Source organism: Drosophila grimshawi, unplaced genomic scaffold, assembly GCF_018153295.1.
Source record: "Drosophila grimshawi isolate 15287-2541.00 unplaced genomic scaffold, ASM1815329v1 contig_44, whole genome shotgun sequence".
NCBI classification, from domain to species: domain Eukaryota; kingdom Metazoa; phylum Arthropoda; class Insecta; order Diptera; family Drosophilidae; genus Drosophila; species Drosophila grimshawi.
In genome coordinates this window covers 6804082-6822566 of record NW_025063240.1, presented here as the reverse complement: position 1 = coordinate 6822566, position 18485 = coordinate 6804082, and the positions used below count along the sequence as shown (strand labels likewise).

Sequence of the window (18485 nt, the reverse complement as noted above, 5' to 3'; positions counted from 1 at the left end):
AAATTCCGATTAAATAAATATTGTGTTTTATTTCGTTCGATCTATTCGTTAGTTAATAAAGAAAGTTAGACATTTTGTGTTATTAAGAAATTTAATTTTATTTCGCGATATTGTTTATAATACCTTAGTCTTAATAAAATGCAAACTATCGATATACCATTACCTGCATACCAGCCTTAAAATACCAAACGTGTTCTATTTTCATGTTCCGAAAGTGTGAATTGGTAAAAGCTTATTCGATAACAAAATTTATAAGAAATAATCAGTATCTTTTTAATCATTATAAATTGTGTTTCTGCATGTAAGTTTTTATTTATTTTTGTTTTAAATTAGTGGGTGTTCGTTCTTGAATGTCGTAGAATCAAATGGTTGTTACATATACAATAATAAGCAATTATAAGGTGACGGTCAATTTGCTGTAAGACAAAATGAATGTACTTACATGTATGTATGAGAAGCAGCTACATATTTTTTGTATGTACATATAAGTGTGTATGATGTGTGCACCCCTCCGATGTGTATCCATAATTATTTCGTCATAAACATTATTACTTCTATGTGCAGACACTTACTCACATACATACATATATATATGTGGTATATATAAATATACATACATATATTTAGGAGTATTAACTCTTCTGCGAGCACTGAAGTATTGCATGCATGACTGTTCGACTGTTGCTACATGTATTTGTATATATATATACATGTACATATGTGTGTGTTTGTGAGTGGGTACTTTAATTATTACTTTTATATATATACATATATATATGTATATGTGCAATTACATTACATACATAAGAATTATTGCGAATCTAAGTTAGTGACATCAGAAGATAAACATTTTTTTGCTGTGCAATAGATATTCTTAGTGAGTAGTGAAATTATTTATGTGACTATTTTCGAACATAAATAAATATCTATGAGTGTATTTGTGTTTTAACTCATCATTGTACAAACTTGCTCAAGAAAACACAATTTAGTTGGCCCCATATTAAATATGCACATACACATTTTCATGTTCAACACTAGTAAATCTGCCGATGCACAATTTTCCGACGATATCAGAGCCAATTAGAGATTGTAACAAAAAATGTATATATATGTATAGGTTAGTGAACCTGCACAGTGGTTTAACATTCTCTCTTTATGATGATTTCATTAGCAATCAGCAACTATTTTTTTTTTTTAGCACAGTAAAGACAAATAGACGCCGACTCCGGCGTAAAACAGCTGTTTGGTTTGTTTTGCATTTTTGCTTACAAATAGTTTGCATTTGACGTACACGAAAAATGGGGAGCGATGTAAACAAAAGCTACAAGTGGTATTAAAGATTTTATAATTTGTAAATCAATTTCTTAGGCAGCAAATAGCATTCGCTTAAAATGTAAATGTAACCCGCAGAGCAGTGTTTCCAGAAATGGATCTCATTGTCAAAAAGTGACTCATCTCTAATCATTAAAATGTCATACTTTAACCCAAGTGCTTTATTTATTGTTTTAAGCAAATTGCGCTTACCCTGTGCAAAAATATCAGCTGTAAATTGTGATGCTACTTTGGTGTTTTCAATAATATCGATATAAATTCATTGAAAGGAGAATAACATTCTCTGAATTGAAAAAAAAAAGTATTGATAATCGATTACAAATAGTTATTCGTATTGAGTACGATAAATATGTAATAGGAATAGGTATTCAAATCCGCATCGACTTCCGCACGACCTGCGCATGCGCAATTTTTGGATTATTGATTTGTGTAAAAGTATTTCTTAAACCGCACGCGTTTTGTGAAAATGATTGTTTCTAAAGCTATAAAAAACTACAGGATGTAAGAAATAGAATATTCATGTATTTGTTCGTATTTACACCATCGTCTTTATAATTTTATACTTAAAACTGCGTTTTATCTTATTTGTTTGAGTTGGGGAAGTATGAGTAATTCCGACTTCATTTTTTTCAATGGATTTTTTTTGTGTCCCCCTAAAATGGGTGTAAAATATGCGAAAAATATATGTGTCTTCGGCGCAGAATGAACTAAACATGTAACTTTTTCTCTTACAGACAGAAAATAGAGCAAATCGGCAAAATGACGCAAATGTCGCAAGACGAAATAATAAGCAATACAAAAACTGTGTTGCAGGGCTTGGAAGCTTTGCGCGTTGAACATGTTTCCATCATAAACGGTATATCTGAGGTTCAGAAGGACAATGAAAAATCGGATATATTGCGAAAGAATATTGAAAATATTGAGCTTGGCCTGAGTGAGGCCCAAGTGATGATGGCACTTACATCACACTTGCAAAATATCGAGGCTGAGAAGCAGAAGCTCAAGACACAAGTGCGCCGTCTTCACCAGGAGAATGCTTGGCTACGAGATGAACTTGCTAATACACAACAGAAGTTCCAAGCATCGGAACAGTTGGTCGCACAGCTGGAGGAGGAGAAAAAACATCTTGAATTTATGGCGTCCGTTCGAAAGTATGATGACAATCAGGAGCAAGATGAAACCTCGGAAAAGGCCCGACATGATCCAGTGGTTGAGCTATTTCCAGATGAAGACAATGAGGACAGACACAATATGTCGCCGACGCCTCCCAGCCAGTTTGCTAATCAAACATCAGGCTATGAAATTCCAGCTCGATTGCGAACACTTCACAATCTTGTTATTCAATATGCATCACAGGGCAGGTTTGTATTTTCGTACAACTATACAAGAATTTAACTTAAAGATATCTAAACACTGCTCTTGAAATACATCAATTTTATATCTAAAACGAATATGGACTTTTCAGATATGAAGTTGCCGTTCCGCTTTGCAAGCAAGCCCTTGAAGATCTTGAAAAGACTAGTGGTCACGATCATCCAGACGTTGCTACCATGTTAAACATTTTGGCACTGGTTTATCGCGATCAAGTTAGTTGCAATATATATTATTAAAATAACAAAATAATAATTCCAATTCTATTTAAAATACAGAATAAATACAAGGAGGCTGCAAATTTGTTGAACGATGCTTTGTCAATTCGAGGAAAGACACTTGGAGAAAATCATCCGGCCGTTGCTGCTACTTTGAACAATTTAGCGGTTCTTTATGGCAAACGTGGCAAATACAAGGATGCCGAACCACTGTGCAAGCGTGCTTTAGAGATACGTGAAAAGGTTCTTGGCAAAGATCATCCAGATGTTGCAAAACAACTGAACAACTTGGCTTTGCTTTGCCAAAACCAAGACAAATATGATGAAGTTGAGAAATATTACCAACGTGCACTCGACATTTACGAATCGAAACTTGGACCCGATGATCCCAATGTGGCCAAGACGAAAAATAATTTGGCCGGTTGCTATTTGAAGCAGGGCAGGTATTCAGAAGCTGAAATCCTCTACAAACAGGTTTTGACAAGAGCCCATGAGCGTGAATTTGGAGCAATTGATAGCAAAAATAAACCCATTTGGCAGGTAATATCAAAGTGTTTAATAACGGGCTTGATCATGTTTGATTAAATACAATAAGCGGTGCCTATTGTCGTCGGTATTTTGGTTAATTACATTTATCATTTATGCTGTTTATCATTCATTAACAATAAATAAAATGTACAAATAATGTATATATGCAAAATACTATATATTGTTTGAATATATATTTAAATGAAATTGCAATCGAAATATATTTTAATCCAATATTAATGAATCATATTTTATGTGTTTTAGGTGGCTGAGGAGCGCGAGGAGCACAAGTACGATAACCGTGAAAATACACCATATGGAGAGTACGGTGGATGGCACAAGGCTGCTAAGGTTGATTCGCCTACAGTTACAACAACATTGAAGAACCTGGGCGCACTATATAGGCGACAGGGCATGTTTGAAGCTGCCGAAACTCTTGAAGACTGTGCAATGCGCAGTAAAAAAGAGGCCTACGATTTAGCTAAACAAACAAAAGTTGCACAACTTCTAACATCGACCGAGAAGCGCCGGTCAAAACAGATGAAAGATGATATGGATTTTTCGGACGAGGTAAATTACAAACAATATTTGTATATATTTACAGAAAGCACATATATTTCTATTGTATTGATACATTCAAATGAAACGTGCTAATATATCATTTTATTTTATTTTTCAGAAAACCATTAAACCCTAAAGCACATTCGTTGTCGTCTGGTCTTTGTGTGCTCCTTATACATAAGCTAACTCAAACATTAACATTATTTATTCATTCCTTAATATTAATTGGGTCAATTTTCTCAATGACGGAGTAAAATCTTTGATCATATTCTTTTTAAAATAAAGCTGTTTATGTTCTAAAACAAAAAATCCTTTAAATATCTTTACAATATATGTTAACCGAGTATTGAGAGAACTGACTTAAGTGGACTCAAGCATAATGTAATAAATAGATCAAGTTTTATAATTTGTTATCTCTACAAAATATAGGAACGGCTTTTTAATAAACAACCAAATATAAGTAACGATTTAAAGCATTTGTTGCCTTAGCGCTTTTTTAAATTTACATATGGAGCTCTAACCGCCAAAAAAAAAATGTAAGAGCTTATAGCATATACAATATAGTATATTATATATCGTTAAATATTTTAACTTTTACTTAACTAAATCGCAGTATTTTTGCAAAGTCAATTTTGGGAAAAATGTTCACGGTTAGGGCTCGATATGTACAAAATTGTTTAACATGTATTGGGTTAATTTAATTAACCATATTCAAATAAAAAAATATTTAAAAAACAATGGAAAATTTATTTGATTCATGTAAATGGGAATTAACGTTTTTAATTGGTTCTTGAGAGGAATATACGCTTTTTAACTTCTGTTCTGGTTTTACATCAGTCTATATTGATGGGAAGGGACTTTTAAACAAACTTGGTAACAAAGTTGTGACTTTAGAATTAAGCGCTTATTGATAATACATTAATATTTAGAATTCAACAACCACTTTAATATATAATTATATATATTAAAAAATATTTATTGCTAATAGCATCAATTATATTTTATTAACGACAGCTCACGTTCATCGAAGACACTTTTAGCGTAGTTTATCTGCAGAGAAAAACAGAGATATATATATTCATATATATATCAATATTAATGAAGTTATGCAGCAAGTAAAACATAATAAATAGTTAACAAATCGGTTTACTTACACATCTAGACACAGCCTCAGCACATTCCTCAGTCCGACACCGAATTTGCGGTCGTGTGATTTTTGTTAAATTTGTTGATATTTCAATGTAGTAGCTCGATGTAACTTTACTTGTCGATGGGGTAGTCCCCGTATTTTTTGTCAATGGATGACAGGATAGAACTTCACTTAGGTGACATTGAAACGTCATAGTTGGGGTTCCCTCATATAATGAGAATATACGAACATATTCGGTTGAAACAAGAAGTCGCAATCTTGCCTCTTTATCGCTCCAAAGGTTTGGCTCATGGAATATTATTTTTTCAGTGAAATTCTTACGATTTATTAGATACAGGTACTGTTGACCCATACTCTGACGACTTGAATACGAAGGCAAGAGTCCACCAACTGCACCAGTTACACATCTGGGTAAACGTTTGCGGCTTGGTGATTGACGTTGTGTGTCCCTGCTGGTCTCACGAACAGCACTTGCCGTCTCTGAGGCCAAGTCGAGCATGCCGATAATTGGTTTTGTCACTGTGCCAACCAATCCTTTGCCCAGGCCACTGAGGAAGCCATGAACGCCGTCGGCATGGGCGCCATCGTATGTGTGCCGGACAATACTTGTGACTCCACCAAGCAAACCGAATCCAAAGCCTTTGATTCCCGCAGCCAGATGACCACTGGATGTGTTTGATTGTAGCTCCATAATGCGTTGTCTTGTATCGTTATCATGATCATCCAAGACGACTTTGCCCAAACTATCTGACAATGTTTCCGTTAACTTTGCTGTCGAATTCGAAATTCCATGAGTAACATTTTTTACTAGACTTTTCACAGATCCTTCAAAAATGAGTCCCGATACGCCTTCAGATAGATCATTGGCGAATCCCAAAGGATTGCCCAGGAAATCAACACTGCCCAATATGGAAGCTGCGTGCCACTTAATTTGGGCTATGTAATGCATTTTTATAGCTTGCAGATAAACATCTAAGGTCTCAAAATGATATTTATGGGTATAATGATCAAGCTCTATCAAAGCATCTTCAAATTTGACTAATGTGAGTCCCAGGGACTTTTTCACACTTTGTAACTCGACCGGCAGCTTTGACGAAGTGAACGCTGATAATCGAACCTGTTATATATTATATGTATAGTAGACGTATTTAAAGAATAGTTTTGTACATATTTACCTGCGTCGAACCGATACTAAATTTCTCAAAATAATATCTTTTCATGTTATTCTCTAACCGTTTGTCTTCAAAATCCTTATAATCACAGGGCAGGAATGAGTTCTGTCGATTTTCTTTGCCATAGCCAAGAAACGATGCTATTTTTAATATAAGCTTCTCTTCCAGATTCATAATACAGGGGCTCACATCCAGAGTCAGGTATTTGAATATTAATGCGTTCTTATTTGGACTAGGTAACATTTTCAATTTGAGGAGCAACGCTTTCTGCTGTGATTCATCGTCACTTGGTGTACTACTATGCAAGGTCACTTGACTGACGGAATCCAATAATTGATTATCCACTTGAATGTAAGCTATATTCAGATCTATTGACTTTTCCACACTACTCTCTGAAAACTCTGCAATTATGTTGTCCAAGCTAACAAATATAATCTCCTCGCAAGGTTTCAGTGTTATCAAAGATACTCCAATTCCCTTGGGCAGATCGACATTTATCTGTAATTAAAAATATAATAATTTAAGACAACGATGAGATAGTGGGATTTGAATGTTAATTTAAAATACAAATTGTGACTGCATATATGAGTGCAGTATGAATCGAAATAAAATTTACTTGATATTCAGTTGATGGTGCTTGTTTCGCTTTATCAATAAGTTGTCTGTTGTTGAAAGATGCAGAGCTCCATAGTAAATCCGGTGCCAAAAATGTCTCATTGAACGTTTGTTTAATATCACGAATTTGAACAGTGCAAATCGGTCCATCCATTTTGGTTGATATTTCTAATTGCCCCGATCCAGGTCTTAATTTTTGAGTAACAATATGTTGTTCGATGGGTATTATATCCCTACCCTTCGAGCTATGTTTAAGATATCCCACAACTGCCTCAGAGCCAGCTCTAAACCATTCTTTTCCAGAAGAAGCCTGTTGAAAAGGAGACTGAATTAATTTCACTGTACTCACTAAGTATTCGTAAAGCAATTTCTTACCTGAACGCACATATTCGCATGACACTTTAGTCGACCGTTCTCAAATCTCCATTTTTGTGTTGTTGCCCTCTGTTTATTGGGCATTCGAACTACTAGCGCTGTATATTCAGTTGGATTTGGTGGTTTCTCCAAATCTAGTACCCATCGCACAGCGTTGGCTTCATTTGATTCTATCGGTGGTGTTGATCCTTCGTGTTCCAACTGACCGTTCGAATTCATTAGCCATAGCTGTGAGCGATCTCCCGAATTCTTTTCCATGATGACGACTCTCTTGTCGTTGACACCCAGCACTAGTTGCTGATATTTTTCATCTGGTTTGTTACCATCTCTTTTGAATTGATCAAAGGTGTCGTGAAATGCAATGTATATAAAATTTGAGTACGTTAAAGTTTTGCTTGTGTTCAATTCCTTTATTGGATACTCAATTGTGTTTCCTCCTGGCGCTTCCATGATCAATGTTTGTACACCCAAGGGATCATCCATAACATATGACAACGATGACTGCGATCTAACTGGCGTTGGCCAAATGTGCTTACAGCCCTTTTGTGAAAAGTTAATGGCCACTTCCGAAAAGTTATCAATACGAATTGGCGGTGGTAAACTACGAGCATCGGTGAATAGAAGAATTAACGTCGCACCTCTCGATATTATTTCCAATCTTAGGAAAAACATTTCGCTCCACTCATTGCGAATGTTAATGTACAAACTCTTCGCCTCATTGACGGGTATGCCTTTCGACCAGCAACAGCATTCCACATCTGCGATGCGAACACAAATCAACGGCTCTTGATCTCCATTTGTCCAATGAAATGGAAAATTACAATCAATTGGCGCCGAAATAACATTACGCGAATTGGCAACTTCCTAAAAAATATGTATGGAAAACATATATTAAATTTTATACTGATTAAATAGGCATTCATGTGACATACTTACATTATGTATAATATTACATTTCTGTGAAAACTGCAGCGGATGCCCGCTTTTGTTGTAGAGATGGAAACGTGGTGACAATGTAACAAATGTGGTGCACGCATATAATCCTCGCCCGCGACGAACCCGTATACCAATTGTATAGCAACCCGGACCATTTTCCGTACGCAAATCCCTGTATGTAATATTCTTGATCATGCTGAAACTTTTGCACCACTGAAAATTAAAAAACAAATATGAGAATTGTCTATGAAACTAGAAGAGTTTGGTAAGACTTACCTGATTGTTAGAGCCAAAGGAGCTGCCGAGTCGCACTTCCAAGTTGGGTGAGCCCTCCTGATCAGAATATGAGAACATTAGGGGCGACACTTGTCGGGCAGTTTCATGCTCATCAAATTGGCCGGCTGCAATTTTGTTCGTTCCCTCCTGCCTATAAATGAGTGGCAGACCTGTTTTATTCACAATCCATATGGGTGCACTAATATAGATCTCCATTCCTTTGCCTTTAAAATATTGAATTGATATGTGCAGATGTAATTCCCTATTCTTGGCATCGATTAGCTTTAGCTTTGGCTCGACAATGCCAGTATGATTTGCTGGCACTTTCAATTGGCCGGAGACTTCAAAGTTATCCAAGGTAATGCTCAAGTTAATGGCTTCGCATATGTTAATATTGTATATATTTTTGCTCATGAAGGCATTAATTCGATCCATACTGCAGCCATTGATATTAAATATTAGATCACAGCAAAGCATATTCTTTAGCATTAGCGGCGATAGCAGCGTAATTGAGTGGCCCGGCATATTTTGATCCTTGAGCGGATACAGCTCCCGGCTTATGCTAATTAGTGTATATAATATGCTTCTATTGGCATCGTAGCAGGTGTACAGATATTGAGTGCCGTCCTTTCCCCAATTTTTCCATGAAATCTCATCATTGCTAAAGCCGATATCGTCAATCTTTGATTTTTTCGAATCGCATGGAATATGAGAGATATATAGCGAGGAGTCGAGAAACTTTAATGGCACACACTGTTGATCATCCGGACGGATTGTGCTTATTGCAGACTGAGCATCAGATTGATTCGATTTATTTATTACCATCTTGAGAAATATATCGTGATCTAATTTGTTAATAACCCTCAATGGTGACATTACTTTAATGAGCTTTTGTGCGGATCCCATTAGGGATATATCAAATATAATGCGCGTCTTCTTCTCGTAATGCGAATCCAAGATTGTTGATCGAAAATATGTGCCTACCTTGTCTATGGAGATTGGTCCAATCAAGGTCCAGCCATGGATTTGTACAAGAATCTGATGCAAATTCAACAGATGCGAGTCAATGTGCCTCAGCTTACTCTTTTGACTGAAATCAAACGTTTTTATCTCTTCCGGCTGCAGCGTTATCCAGTTCTTAATTATTTCCAACTGATGCAAATCGGAGCATGTCAAATCCCCAAGCTGAGCGTATATGGGTTTAAAGAGTAGCGCCGATCCCGTTAAATTTTGTAGTGCAAACGGCACGAATGGGGATCGTTGTCTGAAATTCGAATTTCTGGCATTGTCAAGGGAATTGAAATCGCTTGCCCAATTCTTGGACACCATGTGGTACAGTTCAATTAGCGTCGAGGTAATGTTAATCTTGAATAAATGTTTGCTGCTCACGAAAATTTCGAAGCGTTTCTTTTTATCAAAATTGGTCTTTTTGTATTTCCATTTTGCCGCACACTGCCAAATTTCAGCAAGCGGCTCCCAGCCACTCAATCGCCGATTATAATAGTTGAGTGCCACTTCCGTGTCGAGATCCCCCTCAGCCGAATTGTTCGCATTGAGGCCGCCTTCAGCTTCAATTGTGTTGGGTTGAAATTTGTACTTGAGCAGTACCTTCGACAAGGATATTTCGAGCAGGGGCACATCAGCATCCATGCAATCATCGATGACACACATGGATATGCAATTGGCATCCAGTACAGCTGTCTTTAATTCCAATCCCGGATTTCGAGTGGTGGTGCGCTTCTGTTGCGACAGCCACAGTGCAGCATCGTTAAGTTTCCAATTGTTCTGTTCCATGGCATACCAGCAATTTGTTATCTCGAAACCCATTGCAAGCAGTGGAGCGATTTTTTCAAATTCCGAATTCGATTTGGATAAAACTGGCGGCGGTGTTGAAGTTTGTGTCGGTATGGAGCTAATCATTCTCAAAAACAATTTCATATCGATGTACGATAAACGTATATTCAATTGCTTTTGTATCACAATATTCAGGCAATTATTTCTCATCTCAATGTTCAAGGTAAATGGATCGATTATGGACAGTGCACTTTCATCCTCAGCATCCAATATGCATGAAAATATTTCCAAATGATTGATATTTATAGACAATGGCACACAATTATTATTTGGCTTGTATGAAATTACGGTTGTGCTCTTCAATATTATCGCATTCGAATCCAGTCGTTTACACTGTTCTACAAATATCATTTCCGAGTCTGTCACATTGATAATATACTCTGACAAGGAACCATCTGTCGGTTGCGATTGATCCGCTGGTACAAATTGAGTTGATTTTGGATTAATTGATGATGATGCTGTTAGGGGCTCTTCCTCAAAAAACTGCTTTAAACGGTCCAAGAAATCTAGAATTCCCATTACTCTCATGTTGTTTAACATTACCGTATATTTACATAAATTCAAGCGTTTTCTGCAGTGGATTTCAACCTGAGCTGAATGCTTTGGAACCGTTTCCTTTTTCGAGGGCTCCAGTATGTTCCTAAAAACATTGGCATTGTTAACACCATCGCTTGGCCTCTCATCCACAACTAAAATGTTGCTTGATATCAGATCAATGTCTTGTGAACCATCGCTTAGCATGTCGATTTCCAATTGCGATCTTATAAAATGTATGCATGCCAAGGGCTCTTGAGCAAAGTCTGGCAACGTATTCGTGCTTTCAACTACCAATATCGAAACGTCTTCCAGAAGTATATTTATCGACAGCAAGGTAATCACATTTGTGGTGTCTTCAGTCTTTGAAAATAAACTTAAAGCCGAGAATGCTTCGATAGATGGGCCAGCAATATTCAAGCTGTTGGAGTAAACATCATCGATATACTCTCCAATGTTATTATTTAGCAGCCCTCTAATCAATTTATAGTTTTGTAGACTGAGTGTAGCGTTCAATTTTGAGAATTTCCCTTTAACACTAATGTCCGGACAAACGCGTATGCTATCTGTGGTTAGATTGCGTTCCACTTGAAGATCCAGATAGCAGGATTCCTTGAAAAGCCTGCTGCCCTTGACGAAGCACGTATTTGCGATGTTTATATAGGTTTCTTCATCGTAATTGCCCTCCAATGTATCCACACTACGTTCGCCCGAGAACAAATTGATGTTGACCAAATCAATGTGCATAACGTCCAAAATCTCTTCTTCGCTCTTAACCGCCTTTCCTTTTTTGCTTATAATGCACTCATCGCTGGCAAGATGAAAGCTATTCTTCAGTGTGAATTGTCCCAGATAGGCAATCAAAACATGATTGCTATTGTAACAGGCGGGTAGAACAATAACTGGTGAGGCGGCTTGAATGCACAGCTTGATTTTAGACGACTGCATTTGATCCTTATCCGTTTTATGCTTTTTCAGTTTTCTAATCACCGGCTGCAAATAGGAATAATAATTAATTATTGCTAAATGTTAAATATATTATAGTGGACATATGCATTACCGTTTGCAATTGTAGCAACTCTTTCACGAACAAATGAAGTTCGACAATAAAACGCTTTGTGTGTATATAGTGAACCGAAGACATGTTAATCCAAAGAACTGCATCAGCATTAATAATATTCGGTGTTTCCATATCTGTATGTTTTCTGTAAATTAAAAAATATATATGTATAAGTATTTCAAATGAATTTTGAGTATTTATCTATACCTTTTATATACAAAATTTAATGCCTCTGTGCCACTCGTTAAGAACCTTTCCTTGTATATGTATCCGAATTTGGTTAGATCGTATACAGCTATTGATCCCAGGCAACCTTCAATTGATTTAAAGGCAGCTTCTTGAATTATAGAAAATGTTGCATTGGATACGTTTATTCTTGATAGGACTGCATCATTTCGAATCGGGGTGAAATTTAACGATCTGATGGAAACATTCAGTTTACTACAAAATTCATAAGCACCTACAAAAAAAATGCATTAATTTTAATAAAAGCGAACTCAGCAAGTTAAAGTTTTTATACTAACTTTTTGGGAGACTATCGTTCCTTGCAGCAGAGGATTGAGCATTTTCTGTGTCAGCTACTAGGTCAAAAAAGTCAAATATCGTATACCATCTGTCCACACATATCGCCAAGTTCAGGCAATTAAACTCGATGGAGTTTTGAATCTCAATCTTGCCATCAGAAGGCTGAAGGGGTAAACGCCTAGTGTGTGATCTGTAAATAACTAAATTGTTGCCTTTCCGATCGCTAATATCATTTGAATGACATAGACCACTTTTATGCTGTTCACAATCCTTTAGTTTTATGTGCTCACAAAGATTAGATATGGATGTTGAAAATGTCTTCTGCTTACTACGAAAACTTGGTAAATCTGGGCATGATGAGGAACTTTGTCCTCTACGCTGGTACATTTTTTCCAGGTTTAAAGATGTGACCATATTTCGAAATGGTGATGATATATCCGACTTTAAATCCTCCATAAGCACCGAGTTTAAAACGACCTTAAGATCTACATCGTTGCCGCTTATGCGATGTTTTACAAAAAAGTCTTTAAATGTTACATTTACGAGTGGTTCATGGCTCTCATTTTGCAAGTTAATTTCAAAAACAGGCACTGAGAATTTAACAGTTGTTTTAATACGCTGCACGTCATTTGCATTGGCATTTGTAATATTTGCACTTTTCATGTTGGGTATCACATTCTCCGAGGATAAGTTATTTGAAAAGTTGGTTGCATTTCGGATAGACTCTAATATATTTTTATATTGTTTGCGATGGAGTGTGATCTTAAGTGTTTCAACCATACTTCCTTCAACCTGGATAATAAGTAACAATTTGTTTACTATAATTCAAAAAGTACACTCTTAAATACACTCACCAATATTGTTTGAATTTGCCTCTCTGCATCCCTTGCATCGTTATATCCTGTATACACATTTAGGGATATTGCTGTGTCATGTAATATTGGATGTGCATCTTGTTTATTTTCATACATTTTGTTCGCTATGGGCAGCGTGTATTTCCAATCTTCGGTTTGCTCGTCAATGTTCAACGAAAATAAATTGATATTTTTCACTTCTATCACATAATACTCTGTGTCATCCGTCTTAACATTCTCCAACTTTTGATTAATATCATTATTTCGGACACTAATTTTACCCAAATTTGCAATAAATACTTCATTGCTAACAGTCGAAATAGGAAGAACGATTATCGGACTACTTATAATAATATCAAGCCTGAAAAGACAAACAAAAAAGATGGCTAAAAATCTACAGTTTTTAGATTAGAATGTTACTTACGAGATTGAGGTGTTTTCCTGGCGTATGTTTGGTTTTGGTGGTTTGGTTTGATAATTAACATCTTTTATTTGCTGCACAAATTCTTTAGCCATATCGGTTGCCTTGTTTCCAATTGAAGTCAAGAACTCGCTGAACATACAAATGTACAAAAATAATTGAATGATAAAAGGATTTAACAGCAATTAATAACTTACCTCAGGCCCTGTTTGAAGTTCATAATGCAATAATTAAAGTCTTGCAAAAATCTCGGGCTATGGGTGTAGGAAACTGACGCCATTCGCACTTGAAGAGCGACTGCGTTATTATCACTCCATAAATTTGTAAAGCTTAATGCATCAATTTGATCACACTTCTCGTCTTCGGCATTGTTCAAATATATTTCGTTCGAGAGTTGATTAATCACCGATAGACGGTCCGATTCTGAAACTGGATCTCTTCCAATTGATAAAATTCGTTGATAACGAATCCCTTGAGGAGTTATATCGATGATTTGTATGCCTCCCAGGGATCCAGTTATGAACAAACTGGATTGCACTGATACATTTATTTTGGCTTCGCTTACTGTGAGCGTCCCAACCTTTCGGGCAATCTCAATTTTATCTCGTTTTATCGTGTATAAAATCAAAACATTTAAACGATAAAAATCAAATATTATTTCGTGTTGATTATGATTAACGGCACCATCGGATTCTTTTAATTCAAACGCAGGCTCTTTGGCTGTCTTGCTGCTAACGTTTTCCAAAAGCTGTTGGCGTCGAAAAATGCGTTCAGCTAAATTTAACAGCTCAAGTATAGTCTCCTGGTTGGCTAAAAGATTAGAGTCAAAATTATATAAAATATAAAAATATATTTTAATTTAATTTTAGTAAAGAAAACAATACATACCAATTATTTCCAAGGTGTTGAATGAAATTCTCGAAGTGTGCAAATAGGAAGACTTATTCGTATCGGATGCAATAATATTAATATCTATGTTAATGAGGGCATTTAACTCTGACTCTTCAGTGCGATCCATCGATGCTCCTGAAAATATAATATATACAATAAAAATTGCAACAGAATAAAGAAAGATCGCTCCATAACCACATTTGCTGGAATAAATATTTATCGAACATTTTTAATTAAATTTCTATACCGCTTTGAATATTTTGAACTGCTTTTGTGATAATATGCGGACTTGTCGGTCTGTGATAATCAAATGAGTCTGGAGAGCCGGGCGTAACCGGTGAACAAGCTGTACTATGCTTTAGACTTCCAGAAAAGCTATCCATACTGAAAAGCAGAAACATTTACTTGATTTGCATTGATATTATAGATGTATTAAGTCGTTTAGATACTCACCCAACATTTCGATGGCTGGCCACCAAGAGTTCAAAGTCGGGACCAAAAGACTGAATAGCATCCACAAGTAGCAATCCATGGACAGACATTGTGATTGTTGTTTCATTTCCTGCCATGACTAAACCAGCTCGTGCTCCAATAATTTGCAGTTCGGCAATACTTTTTTCCTTGGATTGCAATTCGACAATCAGTTGTCCTATCGCAAACTGGACAACTAAATGAGTTCCATCAACATTATAATAGGGATTATTGTTAGTCTCATCGGTATACGATTTTTTCTCAGTTTCACGTATTGTTGTTTCTTTCTTAAGTCGTGGGTTGTTCGTTATCGGATAGATGATGTTTAAGAAATGTTGAATTTTATCTTCATTGCCATGAATCAATATCATCGGACACGTACCAAAGAGTGTAAATGATGGATATTCGGGATCCGATGTGAACACGATACGTTGCTCGATTGTCAGAGTGATATTGAACTTATCAATTATGTGAAAATTCGAAGAAGTCTTCAAGCTAGCTTGCCATCTCTCTTGGTATTTGCAAACTAAGACTTGTAAATTCGTTAAATTTATCGTGTATGTATTATAAATTTTATTATGCAATGCAGACTCCAGTTGGTTGTTTTTATTTATCATATCGCTATGCAAGATTTCACGAATCGTCGGAGAATCTGAACCACTTTTCTGTGATCCCGGTGGAGTAGAGCATGGAGTCATAAAATTCTCATCATCATCATCATCATCTGCATTGACATCTTTGGTTGAAGTTTCCGCTGGTTTTGAGACAATCGCAGTGTTTCTCTTTGTGAAATCAGATTTAATCAGTTGAAATTTTCCAAAATCCATTAGAACCATTAAGGAATTGCTTATCTTGCAGTTTTCCAAAAATATAATCCGAGGTGCAAACACCTCAATTTCAAAAGTCCAATTTTTGCGATTTATCTGTGTAGAAATTATTTGGACAACAATTAAATATGCCAATATTTAATTAATATGCTTTTACTTACCTCATTTCCGACGAAATGCTGATTAAAAGAACTTAGAAATTTCTTTTCTTTTTCAACACTATTATTGTCTTTTATTAAGCGCACATGTTTAGATTTGGTAAAAAAATTTAAGAACCAGTCAACGGCGTCCTGATTATATATTAAGTCCAAGCTTTTCGATTTGATTGTAAGTCGGTATTGTGATTGATCATCATTTTCATATTGCAGCAGGAATAATGGATCCTGTTTATTTGGTAAGCTTAATGCATTTTTCAGATCCGATTGGTTTATTGACGGTGATCTGTCAGTTTGTGGTTTTATTAAATAGCAATGTTTTGTATCTTTGTTAGTTTTGTCCAAGAGATATACTTCACCCAAAGATATCCCAGCCACATAGGATGTTAGCATAGGATTTACTTGCAGAAAAGATGACAGATTATTAAACTGCATTTCTACACAAACACAATCTTGACTTATAGGGGATTGTTCGGCTTGCAGAATAACAAAGCCTTTAATAAGCTCAATAGTGAAATGTCCAAAAATCGAGTCGTTCTTCAACTGCGACTGATTTTGCAATGAGTGCTCAATCGCCACTAAAATATCGTCTTCGAGATTTTGTAAGGATTCATCTTGCTCTGCAGGGCCTGCAGAATTCGTCGTACCGTACCAACCCATCCAGTTTGGGAACCAATGGAATAGCATATTTCTTCCTTTCCTTACGTTGTCCGACTTGATGGAAAGTCCCTTGGTGAATACTTTTTCAAAGCATATTCTGCGTAAAATTATTAATTCTGCAACTTTCCTATCACTTTCAATGTACGATTTAAATTCTTTGTCATCGGTACTTAAATTTTCGTTGGGATTTAAAATGACTGCCTGATAAATTCGCATATATCGCAGGTTTTCATTAAGTGTTAGAAATTTTTCGTCTCTCGTTTTTAGATCGCGACCATGACAAGCGAGCACATATTGCCACCACATTTTTGAATTATCCTTAATACTGAAAGTTGGTCGTTTCAATCGAAATTGACATATCTCCTTAATCTGTTGAATGCCAGCGATTCTATCCTGTATTTGGTCATGTTGAGCCTGCAATCATAACAAATTAAATTAGCTCAGTTTAATAATGCTCAAATTGAGAGATATTCTTTAGTACAAACTTACCTTGGATAGGACAATTATAACTTCAGGTACCAGAAGATCGCAGGAAACTCGTGGCTTGTCTTTTGAACGTATTACTTGTGGAGATTTCTCACGTTTCCATCGACCTGTTGCACTGATGGGCTTAATTATAAATTCATGTGCTCGCTTCTGACACGTCGCATTCATATTCGTGAGCAGCTCTTGGTTGGTGAACTTCTGGCATTGAATATCATCATATAATGTGTCCCAGTACAAAGACAACTCTTTCAATTCAACGATTTTGAAATTAGTATCATTATTGATCGTTTTATTTGAACCAGTTGACCAGTTAGAATCACAGCTTTGTGCAGTCAATGAGCCAATTTTAATGCCAGTCGCTATTTTGCTATTGCCCACATCGACGATATCCTCGTATCGAAAGTGTACATCGAATATTTTAAGCTCAATGTTATCAATGATATTAGTTGCCATATTCGTTCCATACTTCAGCCAGTTATTATACGATGAGAAATAATACGATTCGATTTGCTTGCCCTTCTCCGAACGCCAATTGGCCTCTGCGGTGTCCAGAACAGATTGCTTGTATTCCAAATCCAGCAGTTTCTCCTTCGCCTCATCCCAATTCTCAAAGTCCTTGGGACGGACAACGCAAAACAACCCATCCACCGAAATACACCATGGTGATGTTCGAAATTGTCGAACCGGTACCTGCAGCTTAATCTTGCCAATGCTGCCTGATGACACCTCAATTGGCAGGCCAAGTGAACGCAATGCATCCTTTCTAATCGGAATGTTTTCGAGCTCGACTTCGCCTAAAATTCATTAAATTTCTCGTTATGTTTATGTCGTAAGTGTGTTTGGACTTGTGCAATTGTATACCTGATAAGAGCGCAACAGACAGTTGAGCAGAGTTCAAATTCTCCAAATACTTGCCGAGATAAGTATTTAATACCCACGTAATCAGATCCCTTAACATTATCGTGCTCTCTCAACTTAACGAGCACTATATCCAAAGTTCTTATGTTGATAATGCGGGCGTTCCGGTATCATAACAAACACTGAATTCAATTTTGTAGACTTATAACACTCGAAAAAACATAACATCTGTGTCCGATAATACTAAAGATGTCTTTCTTGCTTTGTAGTAAATTAATCGAAAAAAAAATACTGCTTACGAATCAAACGATTTTGGAACGCTGAATTAAAAATATGTAAATTTTATTTGGCTTTG

The 18485-nt window shown here is 36.2% G+C and overlaps 2 protein-coding genes across 2 annotated transcripts; one reads left to right on the top strand and one right to left on the bottom strand.

Annotated features, from left to right (window-relative positions):
• The first annotated feature begins 257 nt into the window (after window positions 1-257).
• LOC6556583 (kinesin light chain) lies at window positions 258-4477 on the top strand. Its single transcript, XM_001985002.3, has 6 exons — window positions 258-301; window positions 2067-2693; window positions 2798-2918; window positions 2982-3461; window positions 3714-4019; window positions 4129-4477. Exons 2-6 carry the CDS (start codon window positions 2092-2094, stop codon window positions 4144-4146), a joined length of 1527 nt encoding a protein of 508 aa, XP_001985038.1. The 5' UTR covers window positions 258-301; window positions 2067-2091; the 3' UTR covers window positions 4147-4477.
• Window positions 4478-4968: 491 nt separating this feature from the next.
• Window positions 4969-18331, bottom strand: LOC6557133 (vacuolar protein sorting-associated protein 13D). Its single transcript, XM_032743271.1, has 19 exons — window positions 18134-18331; window positions 17276-18066; window positions 16133-17200; window positions 15127-16067; window positions 14921-15057; window positions 14671-14808; window positions 13980-14592; window positions 13786-13914; window positions 13362-13722; window positions 12507-13299; window positions 12190-12442; window positions 11983-12127; window positions 8535-11915; window positions 8259-8471; window positions 7323-8186; window positions 6949-7257; window positions 6336-6830; window positions 5165-6277; window positions 4969-5060 (listed from the first exon to the last, which is right to left on the bottom strand). The coding sequence occupies exons 1-19, from the start codon at window positions 18228-18230 to the stop codon at window positions 5001-5003; spliced, it is 11901 nt and encodes a 3966-aa protein (XP_032599162.1). The 5' UTR covers window positions 18231-18331; the 3' UTR covers window positions 4969-5000.
• Between the last annotated feature and the right edge of the window lie 154 nt (window positions 18332-18485).

Excerpts from the sequence above, each read along its gene's own strand:
- LOC6557133 (XM_032743271.1), bottom strand. The coding sequence starts at position 18,230 with ATGTTAAGGGATCTGATTACGTGGGTATTAAATACTTATCTCGGCAAG. Across the intron at positions 17,201-17,275 it reads TTATAATTGTCCTATCCAAG|GCTCAACATGACCAAATACA; the intron begins GTAAGTTTGTAC and ends TTATGATTGCAG. Across the intron at positions 13,723-13,785 it reads CAGGAAAACACCTCAATCTC|GCTTGATATTATTATAAGTA; the intron begins GTAAGTAACATT and ends TTGTCTTTTCAG.
- LOC6556583 (XM_001985002.3), top strand. The coding sequence starts at position 2,092 with ATGACGCAAATGTCGCAAGACGAAATAATAAGCAATACAAAAACTGTG. Across the intron at positions 2,694-2,797 it reads CAATATGCATCACAGGGCAG|ATATGAAGTTGCCGTTCCGC; the intron begins GTTTGTATTTTC and ends TGGACTTTTCAG. Across the intron at positions 3,462-3,713 it reads AAAATAAACCCATTTGGCAG|GTGGCTGAGGAGCGCGAGGA; the intron begins GTAATATCAAAG and ends TATGTGTTTTAG.